Genomic DNA, 18,298 nt, shown 5'->3' on the forward strand with positions numbered 1-18,298 from the left:
GATCAGTACTTCACCAAGGTAAAGTCACGATTTAGTGAGATTGCACAAGTCGCCCCTGAAGAGAAAGATCAGTGAACAGCGAATGAGGAGGATAATTATCAATGGTCTTAAACTTAAGTATAGTGAGTTTATGGCTGCCAGCCAACTCAAACAACCTTGTTGGAGTTAAAAAATATGCTCACTAATTAGGAGGCTTTAGCGAAGCAGATGGCTGGTGTCTCGCTAAAACATTAATAATTTTTTTTATCTCCAACCCATTAATAATTTTTTTTATCTGCAAAATTATAACATGAGGAGTTTCATTTTCATCATCCTCTCCCAAAATTATATAAAGGCAGAATATATTTATACAAAATGCTACTATTGTGTTGTTACGTGTAGGTTAACTCTTAAGACTAAGTGGTTAATCTTCAACATTTATCTACTTAATTGGATTAATAAATAGACTAGACTTCAACTCTACGTGGAAAAGCTAAGAGCTTGTTTGGATGAGGTTATAAAAAAAGTACTGTTTTTTGGCTTTTGTAGAAGCACTTTTGGAAAAAGTACTTTTGAATAAGTTAAGTGCTTATAAAAAAAGCTGGTCTTTTGTAGTTTATAAAATAAGCTGTTTTTGGGCTTATTTTACAGCTTCAGCTTATCCAAAAAAGCTGATCCAAACACCAATAAATCATCATAAGCACTAACTTATAAAATAAGTGTTTTTGGATCAGCTTATAGCTGATCCAAACAAACCTTAAATATAACATATAATCTAATAATGAAACATCTGATTTTTTGGACTAATAAAACAAAGCTCAAGTGAGTTGCTGATGTTGAAACTTTATTTTTTATTTATTTTGGTTGGGTGTTTATTTAGACAGTAGAACCATTTTCATAATAATAATAATAATAATAATAATAATAATAATAAATGGTAGCTCCACGCTTGTCTCATTTCATTAAAATAAATAAAAATGGAATTTGTTCTTCTCTCAAGTAAAAAGTTGAGGTTTGTAAATTTATACACACATAAAGTCATAAAAATAAGAAAATAATTATAAATATTTTGGAGTTTCATAAAACAATTTATACAAATTTTTTTTTCTAAGTGCTGACTCAGCATTTGAGAAGAAGCCTCTAAAGCTATTTTTGGCATTTAGGTTCAAATCAAATAAAATAAGAAAATAAGAAAAGAATAATTAACTTTTGATTTTCCCCTATTTTCCCAATATACACGGAGAAAAAACATAATATGCTCAGAGGTACTGTGTGATAGCTCTCACTCCAATCATTAGTCATTACCGGCTAATTAGAAACCACTGCTACTGGTGGTTTTAATCCAATATGCACACACACACACACACACACACACACTTAAAATGTACCACGCATCGGAACATTTCACCTGATTACTTAAACATTTTTCTAACAAAAGAAAGGGAATTAAAATTTTTTTTCTAAGAATAAACCATCTCAATACCAATATAACATACACCACATAACAACTAGTATACTAAGCACAAACCAACCCAATTATATCCAAATTATCAAAAGATATAATATATATATATACCTATACATTATACAAAAGCAGCTTAAACCTTGAGATTGCTGGAAGAGCATCAGGGCTCATGATCTCTTGTGAAACTTCGGGTCCGTCTTCGACCTGCAGGATGAATAACCTTTTGACGTTTGTTTGGCTGCTGATCAGCTTCTGTCCCGGATTCATCTCTCTTCTTGCTAGCTGCCGCACCATCTTCGTCTTGAGAACTATCATCACCAGGGACTTCGATGTATTGACACGATGACGATACAATGAGGTTGTCTTGATGAGATGGAGGACCATCACAATCACCACCTGATTCAGTATTATTGATAGTGTTAACCTCAGGGCAATTTTCAGCATTCCTGTCCTCTTCCTTGGTGTTATCTGTCTTGTTACCCTTGCTGCCATCAGACTCAGATCCATCACAGCTTCTGACTACTATTTCAGTTTCAGTTTCAATTCCTTGCTGATCTTCATGACCCTGGGCATCATTACCGGTGATTTCTGCTTCCTGACTGCCTTCACAGTTGCTTTCCCCTTCATCGGCCACAGAACCATTGATGCATTGTGAGTCTTCAACTGAACTCTCTGGCTTATAGCTGGAGGTAGAAGTGCGGCTGTCTGGGGCATAGCTGTCATTCTCTGGTGAACTATGCCCAAGGTTCTCCACTACTTGCTGATCAGATGCGACATTATGCTCCTGCACCGGTTCATTTCTTTCTGGCAGAGAATTCCAGGATGTCTCATGCACTTCAACATCTCTCATGGAGCATGATGTTGTACAAATTTGGGTGGCCAGATCTTCACTATTTGGGCTTGAGAAGTCTGTGCCCATGACTTGGGAAACAGATTGAACATTCGCATTCACATTTTCCTAGAACATAAACACATGAGAATGGTATGAGAAAGAACATTAGGGAAAATATTTTGTTTTTAAGTGAAAACTAACATGAAGGCCAAAGTTTCCCAACTTCTAAAGAATATTCAGTTAAAATTAGAACACCACAAATAAAGTGAGATACTCTATATCAAAATTCGCCCAACCTAAATGCACCCTCACAAGTATGGATGTAAATGGGGCAGGAATTCCCCGAAATAACCCCCGGAACGGGAACCGGAGAAAATCCCTCCCCGCCTCGCGGGACAGGAGCGGGGAGGGCATTCCCCGCCCCACTGGGAGGATTCCCCCATTTTTAATAATATATATATATATATATTGAAAATAACTTATATAATTATTTATTTATTTTTTTTAAAAATTCAATATGACTATAAGATTATAAGGACCAAATATTTGAATTTTAAAAATATATATATATATATATACATATTTGGTATTTATTAATAATGTTTTAAACTTTTAGTAATACTAGTGTTACTCCCGTGTGATGTACGAATATAATTATTTAAAAAAAATTTAATAATTTTTTTTTTATATAAATTAAGATAAAATTAAGATTAGATAAAATAAACTATTTATCAACTTTAAAGACATAATATTTTTTAAAAATTAATTTTATTATATATTATGAGATAAAATAATAAAAATTAGTTTAAAATAATATAATTTAGTATTACGTTATAAATATTTTAATATTATTAAAATAATATTGGTAAAATTTTTATGAGAAATTGACAAGTGTCAAATAGGTCTTCTACTTTAATATATATATATATATATATTGACACAATATTATTAGAATTTTATGTAATAAAAAAATTGGTGGGGGACAGATTCCCCGACCCCGTGGGGGAGTGTGGGGGAAAATTTTTCCCTCGCAGGGAATTTGGAGACGGGGAATCCCCGTCCCGTGGAAAGCGGAGATGGAGACGAGGATCCCATTCCCCGCCCGCCCCATTTACATCCCTACTCACAAGAGCAAAGAATTGGCTTGGCTTTGGCGTAAGGTTGATAGATACACAGGATTATGGCTAATTCAAGGAAATAAGGTCAATTGCAAGACAAACAAACATCCTCCGATAAGAAACAAAAGAGCAAATCTAATCAAAAGTTTTAACAGTTGAAAATAAATTCAAAACATTCAGGTTAATTTGAATTACCAAAATTGAGATCCCACAGCCCAATGACCCAAAGCAGCTATGTAACACCATGATATAAAGGCAATTTGAAACGTTTTGAAAAATAAACTCATTTAACGACACTAAGGAAATAAATTCTAACAATAGGACGAAAGAAATCATAGCAAATGATATGCAGCCATGGGGATTAAGGTGCTTAAATTAAAAACCTACAAAATAACAAATTGGGGAAGTAACTACCACAATAGGGGAGATTGTGCATTCAGACTTCTGGAGGGTCACAGTCAGCTCAGGAGCATGATCAGAACACTCTGTCGAAAATGCTGCTACTCTTCCTGTCTCAAGAAATTCATGCAAAACAGAACTTGTTTCTTTAATACATCAAACAGTGAGAGACAAGTTGAGAGAATGTCTAGAGAATTTCCGTCCTGAAACAAGCTGAATTATCACTACCTGTATGTGCACTCTTACACTGCTCTGAAATAAATTTTGCAGGTTCCTGATCAATACCATTGTCTTCAGTTTCCACTGGATGATGATTACTACCATAAGCACCTGGAGTTTCTTCATGAGAGGACTCCTTCAAAAGTTCATAAATCAATTTCCGGATGAAAGAGCGCTTAAGAGAAGCCTCAGCGGACAAAAACCAATCAACATTGAGCTGGAACAAAACCAGAAACACATAACAATAATGGAAAGAGAATATATGCAAATTCTAAATCAAATAATATTAAGATTAACCAAGATGGCCATACAATGCAGGCATGGTTCTCCACACTACTATTCACAACAATACCAATTTCATTTGGCGCCCAACTATACACCACACAGACAAAAACGATGATGTCTTCTTTTACTGGGACACCATAACACAAGAAGAAAAATTCTTTACAGTATATCTGGCAATGTAAATATATCCTACATGATCATGAATGGTTGGTAAATGACACTTGCTATTAACAAACCAAAAGCTAAATTTATGCTCATCCCGGACTTGAGTAATCATGCTGTATCCAAACTTTGATTATCAAACAGGGTTGTGAAGGGGCTGACAGACAGTTACAAACACATGAAACTAATGTATTGTGAGGCCTTTCAGACACAAAGTCATTCTGCATAGCATATTTCAACTGCAAATGTGAGGCTTCAAAGAGAAAGATGATGCATTTTACACCATAATATGCAGGCAACTTATAATATAACCAAGGTTGCTTATTGGCTAAGATCATCTTCTCATTATCAGTTCCAACGACATGAAACCAGCGGCCTTAATGCATAAATGCCTATTGACCTCACTCTCTCCACAATTAATTTAATCAGAGAGATCTTTAGAGACTCAATGAACTTAAAATTCATTGTTCATTGTTTGGCCCACTATTTTGTCATCACTACATCATTGGATTAATTTACTGATCCATAAATCAAATATGTAATAAATGGCATTAGAAACAAAGACAACTGCAGCACATCTAGCTAATATATATATATATATCCAAAGTAGTGCATCTCACATGCACTTCATGAAACGGAAGAGAGGTTAGACAAATCTCCTCACATGCACTTCGATTTTTGTGACTATAACCACCAATTAGAAATAAGAGCATGTAAATTAAGCATCTTCACGTAGTATAGACCTTTTATCTTGACAAAAGCAACATATTCATCAAGAGAGTAAAGCAGGTCAAAGGTACAGAAGGAAGATCTACAAGAGCATTCGTAAAGCAAATAGATGAGTGTGCATACTTTGTTAATAGCATAGGGTTTCGGACATAAAGATGCTTACAAAGTTAGAATGTTTTTTGACCATCTTGAATGGGCTGAAATCAACTGGGGCTTCCTTCAAAAACAATTCCACATAGTGAAGCAAAAAGAGACCGCAATCAAATGAATTCTCTTGCTGTGGTAACTAAAAACACAAAATCAACCGGGAATAAGCACATCAAGTTTACAGTAAAAACCGAACATAATAAATATTCTGCAAAATAAATATAATAAGATATAATTACGCAGGATTAATCAAAACAAGAAGAGTGAATGAGACAAACAAGGGCAGATCTACAAAGGACTTCCGAGGCCCAAATTTGAATTCTAGCACTGCTATCAATTTTGTGAAGAAAAATAAAGATATCATATAGATAATCCAATATTCAAAGTTTGAAATGCGCCATGAAGAATAGAAAACAAAGTTTTGGAGCAAAGATGTCACCAAAAAGCTAGAGACTGAAATGAAAGATAAAATTGTGCATGTAATGCATTTTGCAGATTCTCAAAATCAATTTCCATGTAACACATGAAATGTTAAATGGCATTAGAGAAACCATCTATCAGGGAAAAAAATTGAATGACACAAAACAATTCAAGCAAGATGTCAGTATGACACTCTCAAAACCAGAAATAAAAAAGATTATCACCTTTAATCAAGCTATAATAAGTATGACAATTTCCATTCTCAAAAATATTAACACTTTCATCAGGATAAACTTACCACACCAATAATATTGAATAATGTCAAGTAAATATCCAAAATGATATCATCTGAGAAAGAGCTCCAATCAACAAAATAATGTTTTTAAGGGCAAAGCATTCACATCGCACTGGCTTTAACACCAGAACACTTATAGTTTTCAACATTCACATAATAGATATCAAATAGAGATTATATAACACCATACAGTCGAAACTCCCTTAGTCCTACATTAGCAAATAAAAGCAACAGACAAACCTCTAAAGAGACAAATCTTAGGTTTGATAATTTTGAAGCATCATCTTCTGAAGACTCTGGATGTTTTTCCTTCCATTCCTCACACAGATAACTGACAATAACCAAATAAAATTAAACACCAAGATTGGACAATACTAAGCATAAAAGATCAAGTGAAACATATCTAGACACCATAACAGGAAGGAGAGCCATAAGCTATCACAAGTATGTAACAATATAATAGTCATTGTACAACAACTAGAAATACAAATTTGAAATATAGTGCTGATTCTATATCATAAACACCAAGAATCTAGACTTTTCAAACAACTTCAGCAAAAGCATGAAAGTTTCCTATTCTATAATGTAAATATATGCCACACTTATTCTATAGGTTTAAACAATTTTGACAGAATTTTCTTTCCTATAACATAGATAACCAGATACTCTATAATAATCATTTACGTACAAATAGTTTGTCATAATCAGGACATTATGTATAAGTTCACAGCTTTTACATGCATAATGCAGCTTACAGGGAAATACCATGAGACTATCTTGAGTTCCATATATTGAAAGTTTGAAACAAACCTCTGAATGATATTCTTGAGGCCACTATGACTTCCCTTGATGGAATCCATATGCAATATACAGGGGATTTTAGAAGATTCCTTCGTGTCAACATCTGAAAGAAGCAGATGACCATTATGCATTTAATATGGAAACTCATTACCAGAGCTTGCACATAGAAAAATGACACTAGCCTTTCAAGTTGGTAACTTCCCCTGGGTGGCAAATTACAAGCAAACTCCAGTGAAGGCTGTAATGATAACAAAAAGTACTTAGGATTTGGAAAAAACACCTCAACAAATTGAGCAACGTAGGAAAACAATATCTTTACTTGAAGTTAACAGGGATGAAAATGTAGTCCTTCTCAAAAATATTCACTTTTCGCGTCCATTTACGAACACGAAGAAAAGCTGCCCTGCCTTCTGAATTACATCCAGGATTCTTGTCAAGATCTGCTAGCTTACGAAAGAAAAAACTGTTGAAGAAGTGGAACCTATGCTTCTCAGTAGGTTCAATATTGTTCTTCAAGTATCTGCAAATTATATTAAATTAACAAAACAAGAATCCTAGAAAGTAGACTTCATGTATAACATAAACGACATTGTCAAAACGCATATGAAATAAAAGGCATGTGATCCAGAAAATTCTTAGTAAGGTAGCATGCACCAGACTCAGCATTACTGCTTATTTTTATTCCAATCCCTTTCAAAGCAAAGAAGAGGTTAAAAGGGTGCAAAAATAATGGCTTAAAAGAGGGCTTAAAAGAAAAAAAGAACTACAAAACTCAGAACCACTACACTTTTCCTTGAATTTAATTTTGCATTTGGAGCAATGACTAGATGGTAAGCTACTTCCTACAGGTTGAGGTTACACAAACTAGATTATATAGAAAAGAAAGATGCTTCCTGGAATAATATAATTTTCTTACTGAGGAAGTTTTGTTCATCTTTTAAAAACAGTGTCAAGGAGTTGATGGAAGCTTGGTTAGAATTGGACAAGCCATCATCTGGACAAGTTAATGAATGGTTTTCCCAGATATTGTACACAACTTAAATGAAGAGAAAGGAGAATAGCTTTAGTAGAATCTAAAAACTTGAATGGGAAAAATCCTTTAAACTTAAGCAGTTCGCTGATATGAAAAATTAAAAGGAAAAAAAACTTTATTGTGATTTGACTTACTTGATGTAGAAGTCAATAATAGTATCATTGATGAAAGTATCCGGTTGCAATAGCTCAATATCTCTCTTACTTATGGAGACAGCATCTGGATCTCCTTTGGGATATACAACATCTTCAAATGGCTCTGCAATTCTGGTATGCCACACTTGGTTAATATAAATATTTTAAAACAAGGCCTTCGCAGATCATAAATGAATACCCTCTTGCTCTGAATTAAAAAGCAATAGTTTAAGAAAAAAAATATGATAAACTGGTCAATAATAAACTAAATAAATAACCATGAAAAGTTAGATCATTAGCTAATGTGGAAATTCTTTTAAAATCTTTCTTTTTCATATTTTGGTTTCAAAAGAAATTCATATGCGACATACTTTGCAATATGAATGGAGGAGGATGGTTAGCAAGAAAGTATCATTATCATGCCTAGTTATTAAGTCATGATAAAAAATAGGCATAAACAGTATTTCTACTAGAAATGTGGAAAGGATATTTATAGCAAATCTATATGTTGAGATACCATACTCCAAAAAGAGCAGTCTTAATAATAATAATAATAATAATAATAATAAAGCAAAGAATCTTAAGCAATAGTTGATTTGACCATCCTATAACAAATAATCAAAAATTAAAAAAAGCAAATAATTCAGCTAATAGAGATTATCAGGAATACAATCACCACACATAGGTCAGCTTTATCAGCTGGGTTGCCCTTAATCCTTGAGTCTATTACAGTGTTAAATTATAGAGAAGAGCCTTTATATAAATAATGTTTGATTCATAAAAGATCCACATTCAATAAGCAACTTAGCATTATCAATGGGCTTAACATTTGCAAGAATGCTACCAATTGATTATCATAAGAGCATGAAGAATCAGAAGGTTTTGGCTGATAAAAGAATTGAAGTTGACATGAGTTTCAGCTGACCTACAACCAGGGAGAAAAAAGTGAGGTAGGGTACCATACTACCATTTCCAATAAGATATAGAACCGAAGTTGCAATTTAACTACATAGTTGTGTTTGTTTTGTGGTACAATACCAAGCTATTGTTCAAGAATGCACTGATAAAATTATGAGCTTATAAATAATTATGTTAAATTGGTTGTATTCCTAATTTTCTTTTAGGTCACTATAAAGATAGTTCAAAATCATTGAGCAGACAGGCTTTCCTCTCTCCTTAGACAGCATTTAAGCAACTAATGTTCATTTATACACTATAGATAATAAAAGCCAAAGTTTCTCCCATTCCACATTAAAAAGTTCTATGCGATAGAAAATTCACTCACTCTTCAAAGTAATCCTTTGAGAGACACATATTTCGCCCAATGGCCTCATCATCCCAAGGCAAACCATCACTGCAAACAATTCAAGGTTAACACAAACACTCAATACAAATACAGACAAGAAAAATAACTACATCAAATGATTAAAGTTAAACCAATATGGTGCAAAAAGTGACAATTACATGAAATAAGCACTGAAAGTATTAAAATGAAAATGTAGGTTAGAAGTCAGAGCTCACTTCAGCAAGACTATCTAAATATAGTAGGATACATAAAAACAGAAAAAAAGATATTTTAATATACAGAACAAATTGACAGTCAAGTCCATTTGGAAAGAGTAATCAAAATTATCAAGCGGCTCTATTCCCTTTAACATATGACGAAGATAGAGGGAAAAAAAAATGCCTACTACAAAATATGACAACTGCAGGTACATGCAAAGTAGAAAAAGTATACTTAATACAATAACAAAAATGAATGCAGGAACTTACCCAGGAAGAGCATTCCATACATCTTGGTAACTTGCTGAGAGAGACATTATCTTTTGCTCCTTGTCCGGCCAGTAAGAATCAACGACAGAAATTGTTAATTCCGTCACATCTACAAGAAATTTACAAAGATGTTATAATTTTCCCCAAGGATAAAAAGAAAGCCTTATTGCCTGTGGTAAAAGGACAAAAAATATAGTGAGAAGGCTTAATCTTAATGATGCATAATAAATAAAAGCGTCATACATAACAAACCAGGCAAGTTGTCATTTAATTCACACCACGTGATAACAATTGCATGCCCATGAGAATATGCATGTGTGAGAAAAAAAGGAAATCAGTAGAATTAAATCTAAAGCTTCTACTGCTAAAGAGAAATATTTGCAACTCATCAGAGTGCAAAACATAAAAACATTGAAAGGTATCAATCAGCCATATTCAGACAAATAAGGAAAGCAAGGATTTATTCAAAAATCAATTTTATTGTCATTACAGGATTCTAAGAGTACAAACATTGTCAAATTTAGAAGGAAAGTTTAGAATCATAACAAGTTATTAAATGATATAGACTTTTTTTTGTTCATTTAACATGCGCTTAACCACAACCAAGGCCTGATTAAAAAGCATTCTAAACATAACCAAGTTTAAAGAGTGATCTAGGTACGTGAGTCTTCTCTTTCAGTAATACAAGAATCCATGGGAATGCAAGTACTGCAACAATTTGATCATGGTTACAGTGTTGCCCACTCATCACTTCAAAATCTTTTCATTATTCAAAACAAGACCAAAAAAGAGTATTGCATGTAAGTTTTTAATCTAGGCGGCTGCCTCTAGCATAAAACATATAAGACAGCGGCACAATTAGTTTGCACCATAAAAAAGAAGGGAGAAATATTAAAAGAACACTATCAAGCAAATCAAAGTCTATAGATGCCTAAAAGGCAGGTATGTTCTAAACACAGAAGAGCTGCAGTAACCCAATTATAAAACTCAAAGAAGGAATTCATAACAGAAAGCATCAGAACCATATCAAGAATATAAACAATCCATGGTCAGCAGCATGGAAAAGGTAGCCTTTGTTAACTAGTATAGAACATAGTAGACAAGGACAGTTATAACAACTCACACATTAGGCTGAACCATAGAACTAACAAAATAAAAAATAGACAGAGCACATCCTAAGTATCGAGCAAAAACAGAACTAAAATGATATGAATATATAAGAGAATTTATTTATGAGAAATATTTACCAGGTGCAGCATGCATTTTCTCAGTGTCAGGCACTGTTGCACCGAGCTGAAACTTGATAAGAACAGCATCAACCTGACATAATGAAGTCATGCTAAGATAATGATCACATAGATATATTGCAAAGACCACATAATGTACTGTTTAGGACTCACACTTCTGCTCCACTGGCAGGTGATATGAATTACATCTGTAATTTCCCATTTTAGAACAACTTTTTCATCACTTGCTCTTGCATCATAACATTCGAACTTTATACAATCTGAAAAGAAGGTTATCTGAGATTCTCCATAGGACATGTTCTCATATATGAGATAATCGGCGAAAACAGTTACTGCTGATTCAACATTCTCCTGCAAGTCTCAAGAAAGCCAGTTACATGTAGGGGTGACTAAATGAAAGCATACATGCAGCGAATAAGAGATAATAAAATAAAGAATAATCAATAAGCAGCTTTGAGGCATAATCTAGGCCAAAACTCAAAAGACTACCAAATTTTATTTAAAATTTATTGTAAACACATGTTTCTGAAGAGTGTGATTTTCTTCTTTTAATATGAATTAGATAAGCACCTTCAACAATCCTACCACATTCAAGAAGAATTCACATTAATGAATTCACTTTGAAAAGGTTTCCAGAGCTTCAAATTTTTTATTATTAACGATGACCTACTAGCTGCATATATGTCATAATTTGGTTTCCACACAAACCTAACTCACTGTCCAAGAACATCAACATACTATTGAGTAGAGAAATAAATCAAATAATTCAATGATGAGCTTACAGATTCTAATGAAAGACATATAACAATAGATGGATTAGTTACTAATAAACATACTAGAGAAGATAAGTATAGATCATTTTTCAAAATTAAAAAAAAAAAAAGGAGATTATGCATAGCAAAATATATCAGGCCTAACATATAACACAGTAGTGGTTAGCAATTAATATACTTACCATGTCTTCAAATGTGGGGCAACAACTATAAGAAGCAAAGCAGTTTAAATCACCTGAAATAAGATATCAGGACCTTGTGAGCAAGAACTAACACAAAGGCCAGAAAAGGTAAGAAACAAGCAGCACCTCTATTCTCTTCAAGATCTGAGGAAGGAGTTGAAGGGGATCTGGATGACGTCCAGCTTTCATCTTCATCATCAGAAGTCAGATCTACTGCTTTCCTCTGGGAAAAATCATACAACAAGATTATAATGAAAATTACACAGTAAGGCTCGTTAAAAAAAAAATTAAATATTAGTAGTATCAGTGATCTCATTAACTGGTGTTTTCTGAGAAAATTCCAAATGCAGGCAATTGTTAAAACAAATGCATGAGGGACATGAAATTTCACCAAGTCAATACAAGATGTTTGACAGGTCAATAGAACACAGACAATGAAGATCTTATATATTGAGAGAAACTGAATATAATTAAAGCCGAACCTAACCTCAACAAGCAGTTTGTTTTCTGCTGATATTTCTGCAAGACTGTCCCTCACTACCAGGGAATCCGCACCTAATAAGCTTCCTTGTTCATATTCATCTACGCATGCATGGTTATGGTTATCATGGCTGGAGGAGGATGCCACAATAGCATCCATCCCAGAAATCTCCTCTGTTGAAGCAGGATTCCTTTCTGGCGTATCTATGGCAAATGAGGTACCGGCATTATCTCTATCATGCAGATCCATGCACATTATATCAGTCACATCCTTCTGCTCATTGTTCATGCCAGATGTAACTGCAAGAAAGAGAAAAACCACGATGAAATCAGAAACAAGAACTGAAGACTTGGATTTGATTAGTAGAGGGAAAAAGGAAAATACAATCACAAGATTGAAGCATGATTTTCTATGAAAGTAACAAAAATTTTAAAACTTAAAGGGATCATTAAAAATTATTTTCACCATCCAAGTAAACAAACTTCTACTGCTAGACTATTAAACAGACTATGTCATAGCAGCCTCCACGAAATACTGACTAGAGGTGAAGCAATGAGCGGATACTGCACAAATGAACTTGTCCACATGAAAATAGCAATGTGGGTAAACAACTTACATTAATAGGAACCAAACTGAGCAAAATGGTGCTCAAAAAAGTTAGTATCATATATATATTAGGCAGAAAAGAAACAGATAGAAATAAATGCATACGACTTCCACCACTACTGCTAGCCAAACAACAAGTGCTGATTCCTCGATCACCAAAATCCTCACTAAGGACAAACGGCCATTCCACGATATTCAAAGAGTTTAGTCATAGGGTGTTCACAAACTTCTGGCTCTCAACAGATCAAAACAACTACAATTGACAAATGGCAACAATAAGAAAAAAACAACAAAGACAAATAAAGAGAGAAAGAAATTTCAAATGCCACTCATTTCCCTACCTTACAGCTAAGTGCACATGAAAACCCCAAAAACATAACTATAAAAAATCAAAAACTAATTTCTTGCCACTCACACCTCAAGCAAAGCATAAACTTCCCATGAAGAAGGCACTCGATGCATCCATTAAAACCTGAATCTCATTTACCGTCGCGAAGAGCGAATCAACTAGAATCAGAAACTAGGGTTTTGAAGATTAGAAGTGCTTACAGGCCTGGAGGAAGGCATACTTGTTGATGGCGTCGTCGTTCTTACTTGGAAGCTTGGAGACGAAACGTCGCATGAGTTTCCCGGAGGCCGCTTCCACAGCCGCCTCCTCCTCATCGAAGTCGTATACCGAGAGGTCCTGTGACGATCCTTTCATCGAAATCGATCAGCCCAGACGCACAGATAAGAGAGAAGACTAAGGGGGCGAAATCGGAACCCTAGGATTGGCTCCCGCCGGCGGCTAACGATCCCCGGCGCCGGAGAAGAGGAGTAATAGCGGAGGGTTTGGAGAGCTAAAAAGAGAAATCGGGGATTGGGTAAAGGATCGATCCAAACATCATTCAGATGGTGACCGGGCTTTATATAGAAGCGGACTTGAGTTTTATTTTTATTGGAAAATTTATGAAAACAACCCCTCGTTTTAACGAAATCTCATTTATTAAAAATTTATATAAAGATACATATTTATAACAAGTTTCATGGAAGTCCTTCATATGGAAATATGAAAAAAAAAATTAGTATAAAAATTGATAAAAAGAAAGAAAAATCATGCGATTAATGATGATTGATACTAATAAACTGTTTCCATTTTCACATACAACACCAAATTGACTTACAGAAACACTTTACAGATTAGAGGAGAGACCCTGCTATTTCACCTCAGTGGCACTTTCACCTCAGAATGATCACTCAAAACATATTTACATGTTACATTTAGAGAAAACAAAATTAGAAAAATATAAAGAAAAGAACAACCACGAAAAACAAACAATGCCACTCGATCCGTTGTCTTCTTCGACAACCCGAGAGCGACAAAAGACAGCACTCCTTTATGTAAAACTATCTGTAAAAGAGCTTAAGAGAAAACAACAAGGTCCGTTGCTATACTGCAATTATGCCGGAGAATTCTATGCTGCTCTCTTGGATTATGATTACTCTTAGAGAAGATGTCTAATGCTGTTGCATAAAAGGGAAAACTGTTTTAGTCACACGATTGGAGTCGGAAAGTCATCACCATTATTCGGGACTCGCTTTTGAACAGCTTTCACAGCTGCAACTCTTGCTGCATTGGCAGATTGGTTCGCGGCTGCCACAGCTTTGTTTACCCTGTCATCAACCCTGGGTACATCATATGCTTTCCCTGCTGCCCGTCGTGCTTCCTGAAGAGACAAGATATTAACATGTTTGAAGTTAATATAATAATTGTGTTGCATGTGTTCACAGTGATCGTTTTGAATTTCAAGTTTAGAGTTTCTAAGACCTTATTGGAACCAAACTTTTATGATATGTTGTTATTACCTGCACAGTGTTGAGTACTCTTGAATGATTCACAGCAATTGGTGAGCCAGGAAGGGAGTTCTGAGTGCTCAAAGTATCAAGAACACCGTTTTGCCAGTGACCGGACTGCGTTTCTCCATTTCTGAAGGTGTACATCCCTAGGCCTTGCCTCCTTCCTTCATGCCAGGCACCCTCATATCGATGCCCATTTGCAAAACTATAGACTCCAAACCCGTGCATTTTATCTGCAAAATACTCTCCAGCATAGGTGTCCCCATTTCTGCATACATAAGTACAGACATAATGTTAGCTCTAGAGGCTCAGGTATCTCTCACATGTGTTTTGTTATATAACGAAGCTATTTCATTTCCTCATTGACAGCATCCTAAAAGGTTAAATTCCTATTGCAAAAACAAATATGTGGACAGAAAATTTTGCTGGCATATGTTATACATGAAGCAGCCTCATTCAAGACTTTTTACCTTAGCATCATGGTAAACTCAGACAGGATTGTTGACGCTCTTACCATAGAAATCAACATAGATTCTCCCCTAAAAACTAAAAATAAAAAACTAAAAGCAAGTCACTCAATTCGTAAGGTGCAAAAATTGTGTCTGCAGCATATTACCTTCTATATAAACATACCATGACTGCCCCAATGGACAAAGGCATATCCCACTAACCAAGCAAGCTATACTTATACTTTTGCCTTTCCGTAAAATGAAAATTCTCACCCACATTAAGAAGTGTTTGAAACGTCCTCCCATGATTTGAATTCGTGCACAAAACAATCTGACAATTTCACCGCCATTAATTTGAACAATAGGCTTTGACTTTAAAAAGCGAGTATTTTCTACTAATGTATGCAGTTTAAAATTTTAACAACTGTTTGGCTCTTAATTCTCACATTTGTACACCAGTTTCCAATCTCGAATCAACTTAGTATATGTCATAATTAAATTGGTAGACACTTAGCCATGAAGCTTCTACATCCTGACTTTGGTCAAGGCACCAATTTCCAATCTAGGATCAACCAAGCATATATGCCATGATACAAATTGGTCCATACTTAACCATCAAGCTTCTCTACCCCTGAACTCGGTCAAGATTCAATCAATGTCAAAAGTCAATAGGCACCAACTTAGGGCCTGCGCATCAGGTAGCCATAACTACAAGATACTCTAATAGGCAAAAAAAAAAGCGAGAAATTATGGATGCTCATTATTCCTCCATAAACACCTTCCTACAAATATTCTGCTATGGGGCCATAACTAAAAAAATCAATCTATGAATAAGAACCAAATCCCTAATTTTCACTTTACAAGAACCAAATCCCACATAATTTATTATAAGAACCAGAAAAGAAGACAAGACAATTTCATCAATGATTCAAAAATCAAGTTTTCTTTATAACCATCAGCATTAACAAATAAATGGCCAAATGATTCATGCATTTAATTAAAACGAGTAGACTGATGATCAAACTCAATGCAAATATTCACACAGAACTTCATGGGACAAACCACATCCTAATGGCCATCAACTATATTTTGTTCTTTTCTATCAGTTTCATATGAGAAATGATAACCCAATAGTTCCAACAAACCTCTCATTTCACAGTCAAAAAAATAATTTGCCACATGCTATACAGCGAAAACAAAAATTTCAATCAATAAGAAAAATGTCATACAAGAGATCAACAACTCAAGTCTCAAAGCACCTAAAAATACACACTATTGAAAGAAGAATACATCAAGATCAAGGGAAAAAAAAACAAGCAAATTAATAACCAAATCTGAATAAATCATGAAGAAAGTGTTGAAAACTAATCAAAAATTTCCCACCTGAAATGATAGTGGCCAAGGCCATGCTTGACACCCCACTTGAACTCCCCAACATAGCGACTCCCATCCTCACAAGTATGCACGCCAACACCATGGCTCTGCCCATTGGACCACTCTCCAGCATACACATCGCCAGTGTAGAACCGATAGACCCCAAAACCATGGCGGAGGCCCTGGCGGTACTGGCCGCGATACCGGCTCCCGCGAGCCCAAGTCTCGACGCCATAACCATCATACTTATCGTCAACCCAATTGCCCTCATAGCGGCCACTCATGTAGTAGTAGTAGACGCCGCTACCGGAGCACTTGCCCTTATGAACCTCGCCCTCATAGACGTCGCCGTTACTGTAGGCCTGGACGAAGGAGCCTGAGGAGTGGCGCTTAGCGTCAGAGGAATCGCGGGAGGGTTTTTCGCTGCCGATGGACCAGAGGACAGGGGGAGGTGAGCTGCGGCGGCGGTGGCGGGAGCGGTGGATGGGGAGGAGCGAGGCGGCGGAGGAGCGGGAGAGAAGAAGGCGAAGAGAGGGGATAGAGGGGAAAAGAGGGAGGGAGACGGAGAAGACAAGGAGAGCAGCGGAGGAGAGGGCGAGAGCGGAGAGGAGGTCGAAGAGAAGGGAAGAGGAAGAGGAGTAGAAAAGGAGGTAGAGGATGGGAAAAGAAAGGAGGAGGAGAAGGAGGAGGAGGCGGCGGCGACGGTGGTGGTGGTGGTGGGGGAGGAGAGGGAGAGGAGAAGGAGAAGGGGGAGAAAGAGGAGTCATGATGGAAGGAGAGATGCTGGGTTTTCGGATCTGGGGTTCTGAAAGCTTGAGATGATGCATCTGAAGAAGGAGAAGAAGGAGGATAATGGCGGCATTAGAACAACAAAGGATGGCATGAGATGAAGATGATGATGATGATGATGATGACTCTTTTGCTGATGATTTTTATGATGATTGGATCTGATGAAGATGATGCGGATGAAGAAGATGGGATCACTTCTTCTTCTTCTTCTTCTTGTTGTTGTTCTTGGGCCGTGGGCCATTTATATAATTATTTTTTTTATTTTAATTATATGTATATATATATAATGATTATTTTGGAAGTAGAGTGAAATTATAAATTTGTTTTTGGAATGATAATTAAAGGAAGGGGGTGTATGATGTGATGATGTGTAACACTGAATAATCACAAGAAGTAGATAGAGATTGATCAGGATAAGACAGGAATACCTGTTGCTTTTCTAATGCTTGGTCTTATTCTTTAAAAAAGGCAAATATCTGTGTATTTTTATTTTAAAAAATTAATTGTTAGGCTTCATACAGAATAACATGGAGTAATAGTGTTTTTTTTTTTTTATCAAAAATCAAATTAAATACACAAACAATCATTAACTATTGCTATAAGATATTGTATTAATATTTATTGATAAACATTGATATATTAATTAAAAAATAAAATTAACTCATTAATTTTTTTATTTTAAAAAATATGAACAAATCAAAAATAGAATATGAACCCCCTCAACTATTTAAAGATGTGGTATTGACAAAACAAAACATTTCCTTCCAAAT

At 35.3% G+C, this 18,298-nt stretch overlaps 2 protein-coding genes across 2 annotated transcripts; both read right to left on the reverse strand.

Moving 5' to 3' along the window:
* Positions 1–1,412: 1,412 nt before the first annotated feature.
* LOC120259841 (probable ubiquitin-like-specific protease 2B) lies at positions 1,413–13,966 on the reverse strand. The gene is made up of 17 exons (XM_039267292.1): positions 13,630–13,966; positions 12,481–12,773; positions 12,120–12,216; positions 11,994–12,046; positions 11,192–11,389; positions 11,039–11,111; positions 9,792–9,900; positions 9,304–9,372; positions 8,019–8,150; positions 7,171–7,371; positions 7,034–7,089; positions 6,861–6,954; positions 6,291–6,381; positions 5,352–5,474; positions 4,022–4,229; positions 3,809–3,903; positions 1,413–2,402 (listed from the first exon to the last, which is right to left on the reverse strand). Exons 1-17 carry the CDS (start codon positions 13,781–13,783, stop codon positions 1,605–1,607), a joined length of 2,844 nt encoding a protein of 947 aa, XP_039123226.1. The 5' UTR covers positions 13,784–13,966; the 3' UTR covers positions 1,413–1,604.
* Positions 13,967–14,163: 197 nt separating this feature from the next.
* Positions 14,164–17,667, reverse strand: LOC120265202 (junctophilin-1-like). The gene is made up of 3 exons (XM_039273090.1): positions 16,749–17,667; positions 14,926–15,184; positions 14,164–14,786 (listed from the first exon to the last, which is right to left on the reverse strand). The coding sequence occupies exons 1-3, from the start codon at positions 17,564–17,566 to the stop codon at positions 14,613–14,615; spliced, it is 1,251 nt and encodes a 416-aa protein (XP_039129024.1). The 5' UTR covers positions 17,567–17,667; the 3' UTR covers positions 14,164–14,612.
* Positions 17,668–18,298: the final 631 nt, after the last annotated feature.

The sequence above is a fragment of the Dioscorea cayenensis genome, chromosome 1, assembly GCF_009730915.1.
Source record: "Dioscorea cayenensis subsp. rotundata cultivar TDr96_F1 chromosome 1, TDr96_F1_v2_PseudoChromosome.rev07_lg8_w22 25.fasta, whole genome shotgun sequence".
Classification (NCBI taxonomy): Eukaryota; Viridiplantae; Streptophyta; class Magnoliopsida; order Dioscoreales; family Dioscoreaceae; genus Dioscorea; species Dioscorea cayenensis.

What these genes read in the sequence shown, in the direction of transcription:
- LOC120265202 (XM_039273090.1), bottom strand. Translation starts at nt 17,566, where the DNA reads ATGCATCATCTCAAGCTTTCAGAACCCCAGATCCGAAAACCCAGCATC. An exon ending in CTTGGCCACTATCATTTCAG is followed by an intron (nt 15,185 to 16,748) that starts GTGGGAAATTTT and finishes TTATGTATGCAG; the next exon opens with AAATGGGGACACCTATGCTG. An exon ending in GAGTACTCAACACTGTGCAG is followed by an intron (nt 14,787 to 14,925) that starts GTAATAACAACA and finishes TTGTCTCTTCAG; the next exon opens with GAAGCACGACGGGCAGCAGG.
- LOC120259841 (XM_039267292.1), bottom strand. Translation starts at nt 13,783, where the DNA reads ATGAAAGGATCGTCACAGGACCTCTCGGTATACGACTTCGATGAGGAG. An exon ending in TCAAAAAACATTCTAACTTT is followed by an intron (nt 4,230 to 5,351) that starts GTAAGCATCTTT and finishes GTTTTGTTCCAG; the next exon opens with CTCAATGTTGATTGGTTTTT. An exon ending in GTGTAAGAGTGCACATACAG is followed by an intron (nt 3,904 to 4,021) that starts GTAGTGATAATT and finishes TTCTTGAGACAG; the next exon opens with GAAGAGTAGCAGCATTTTCG.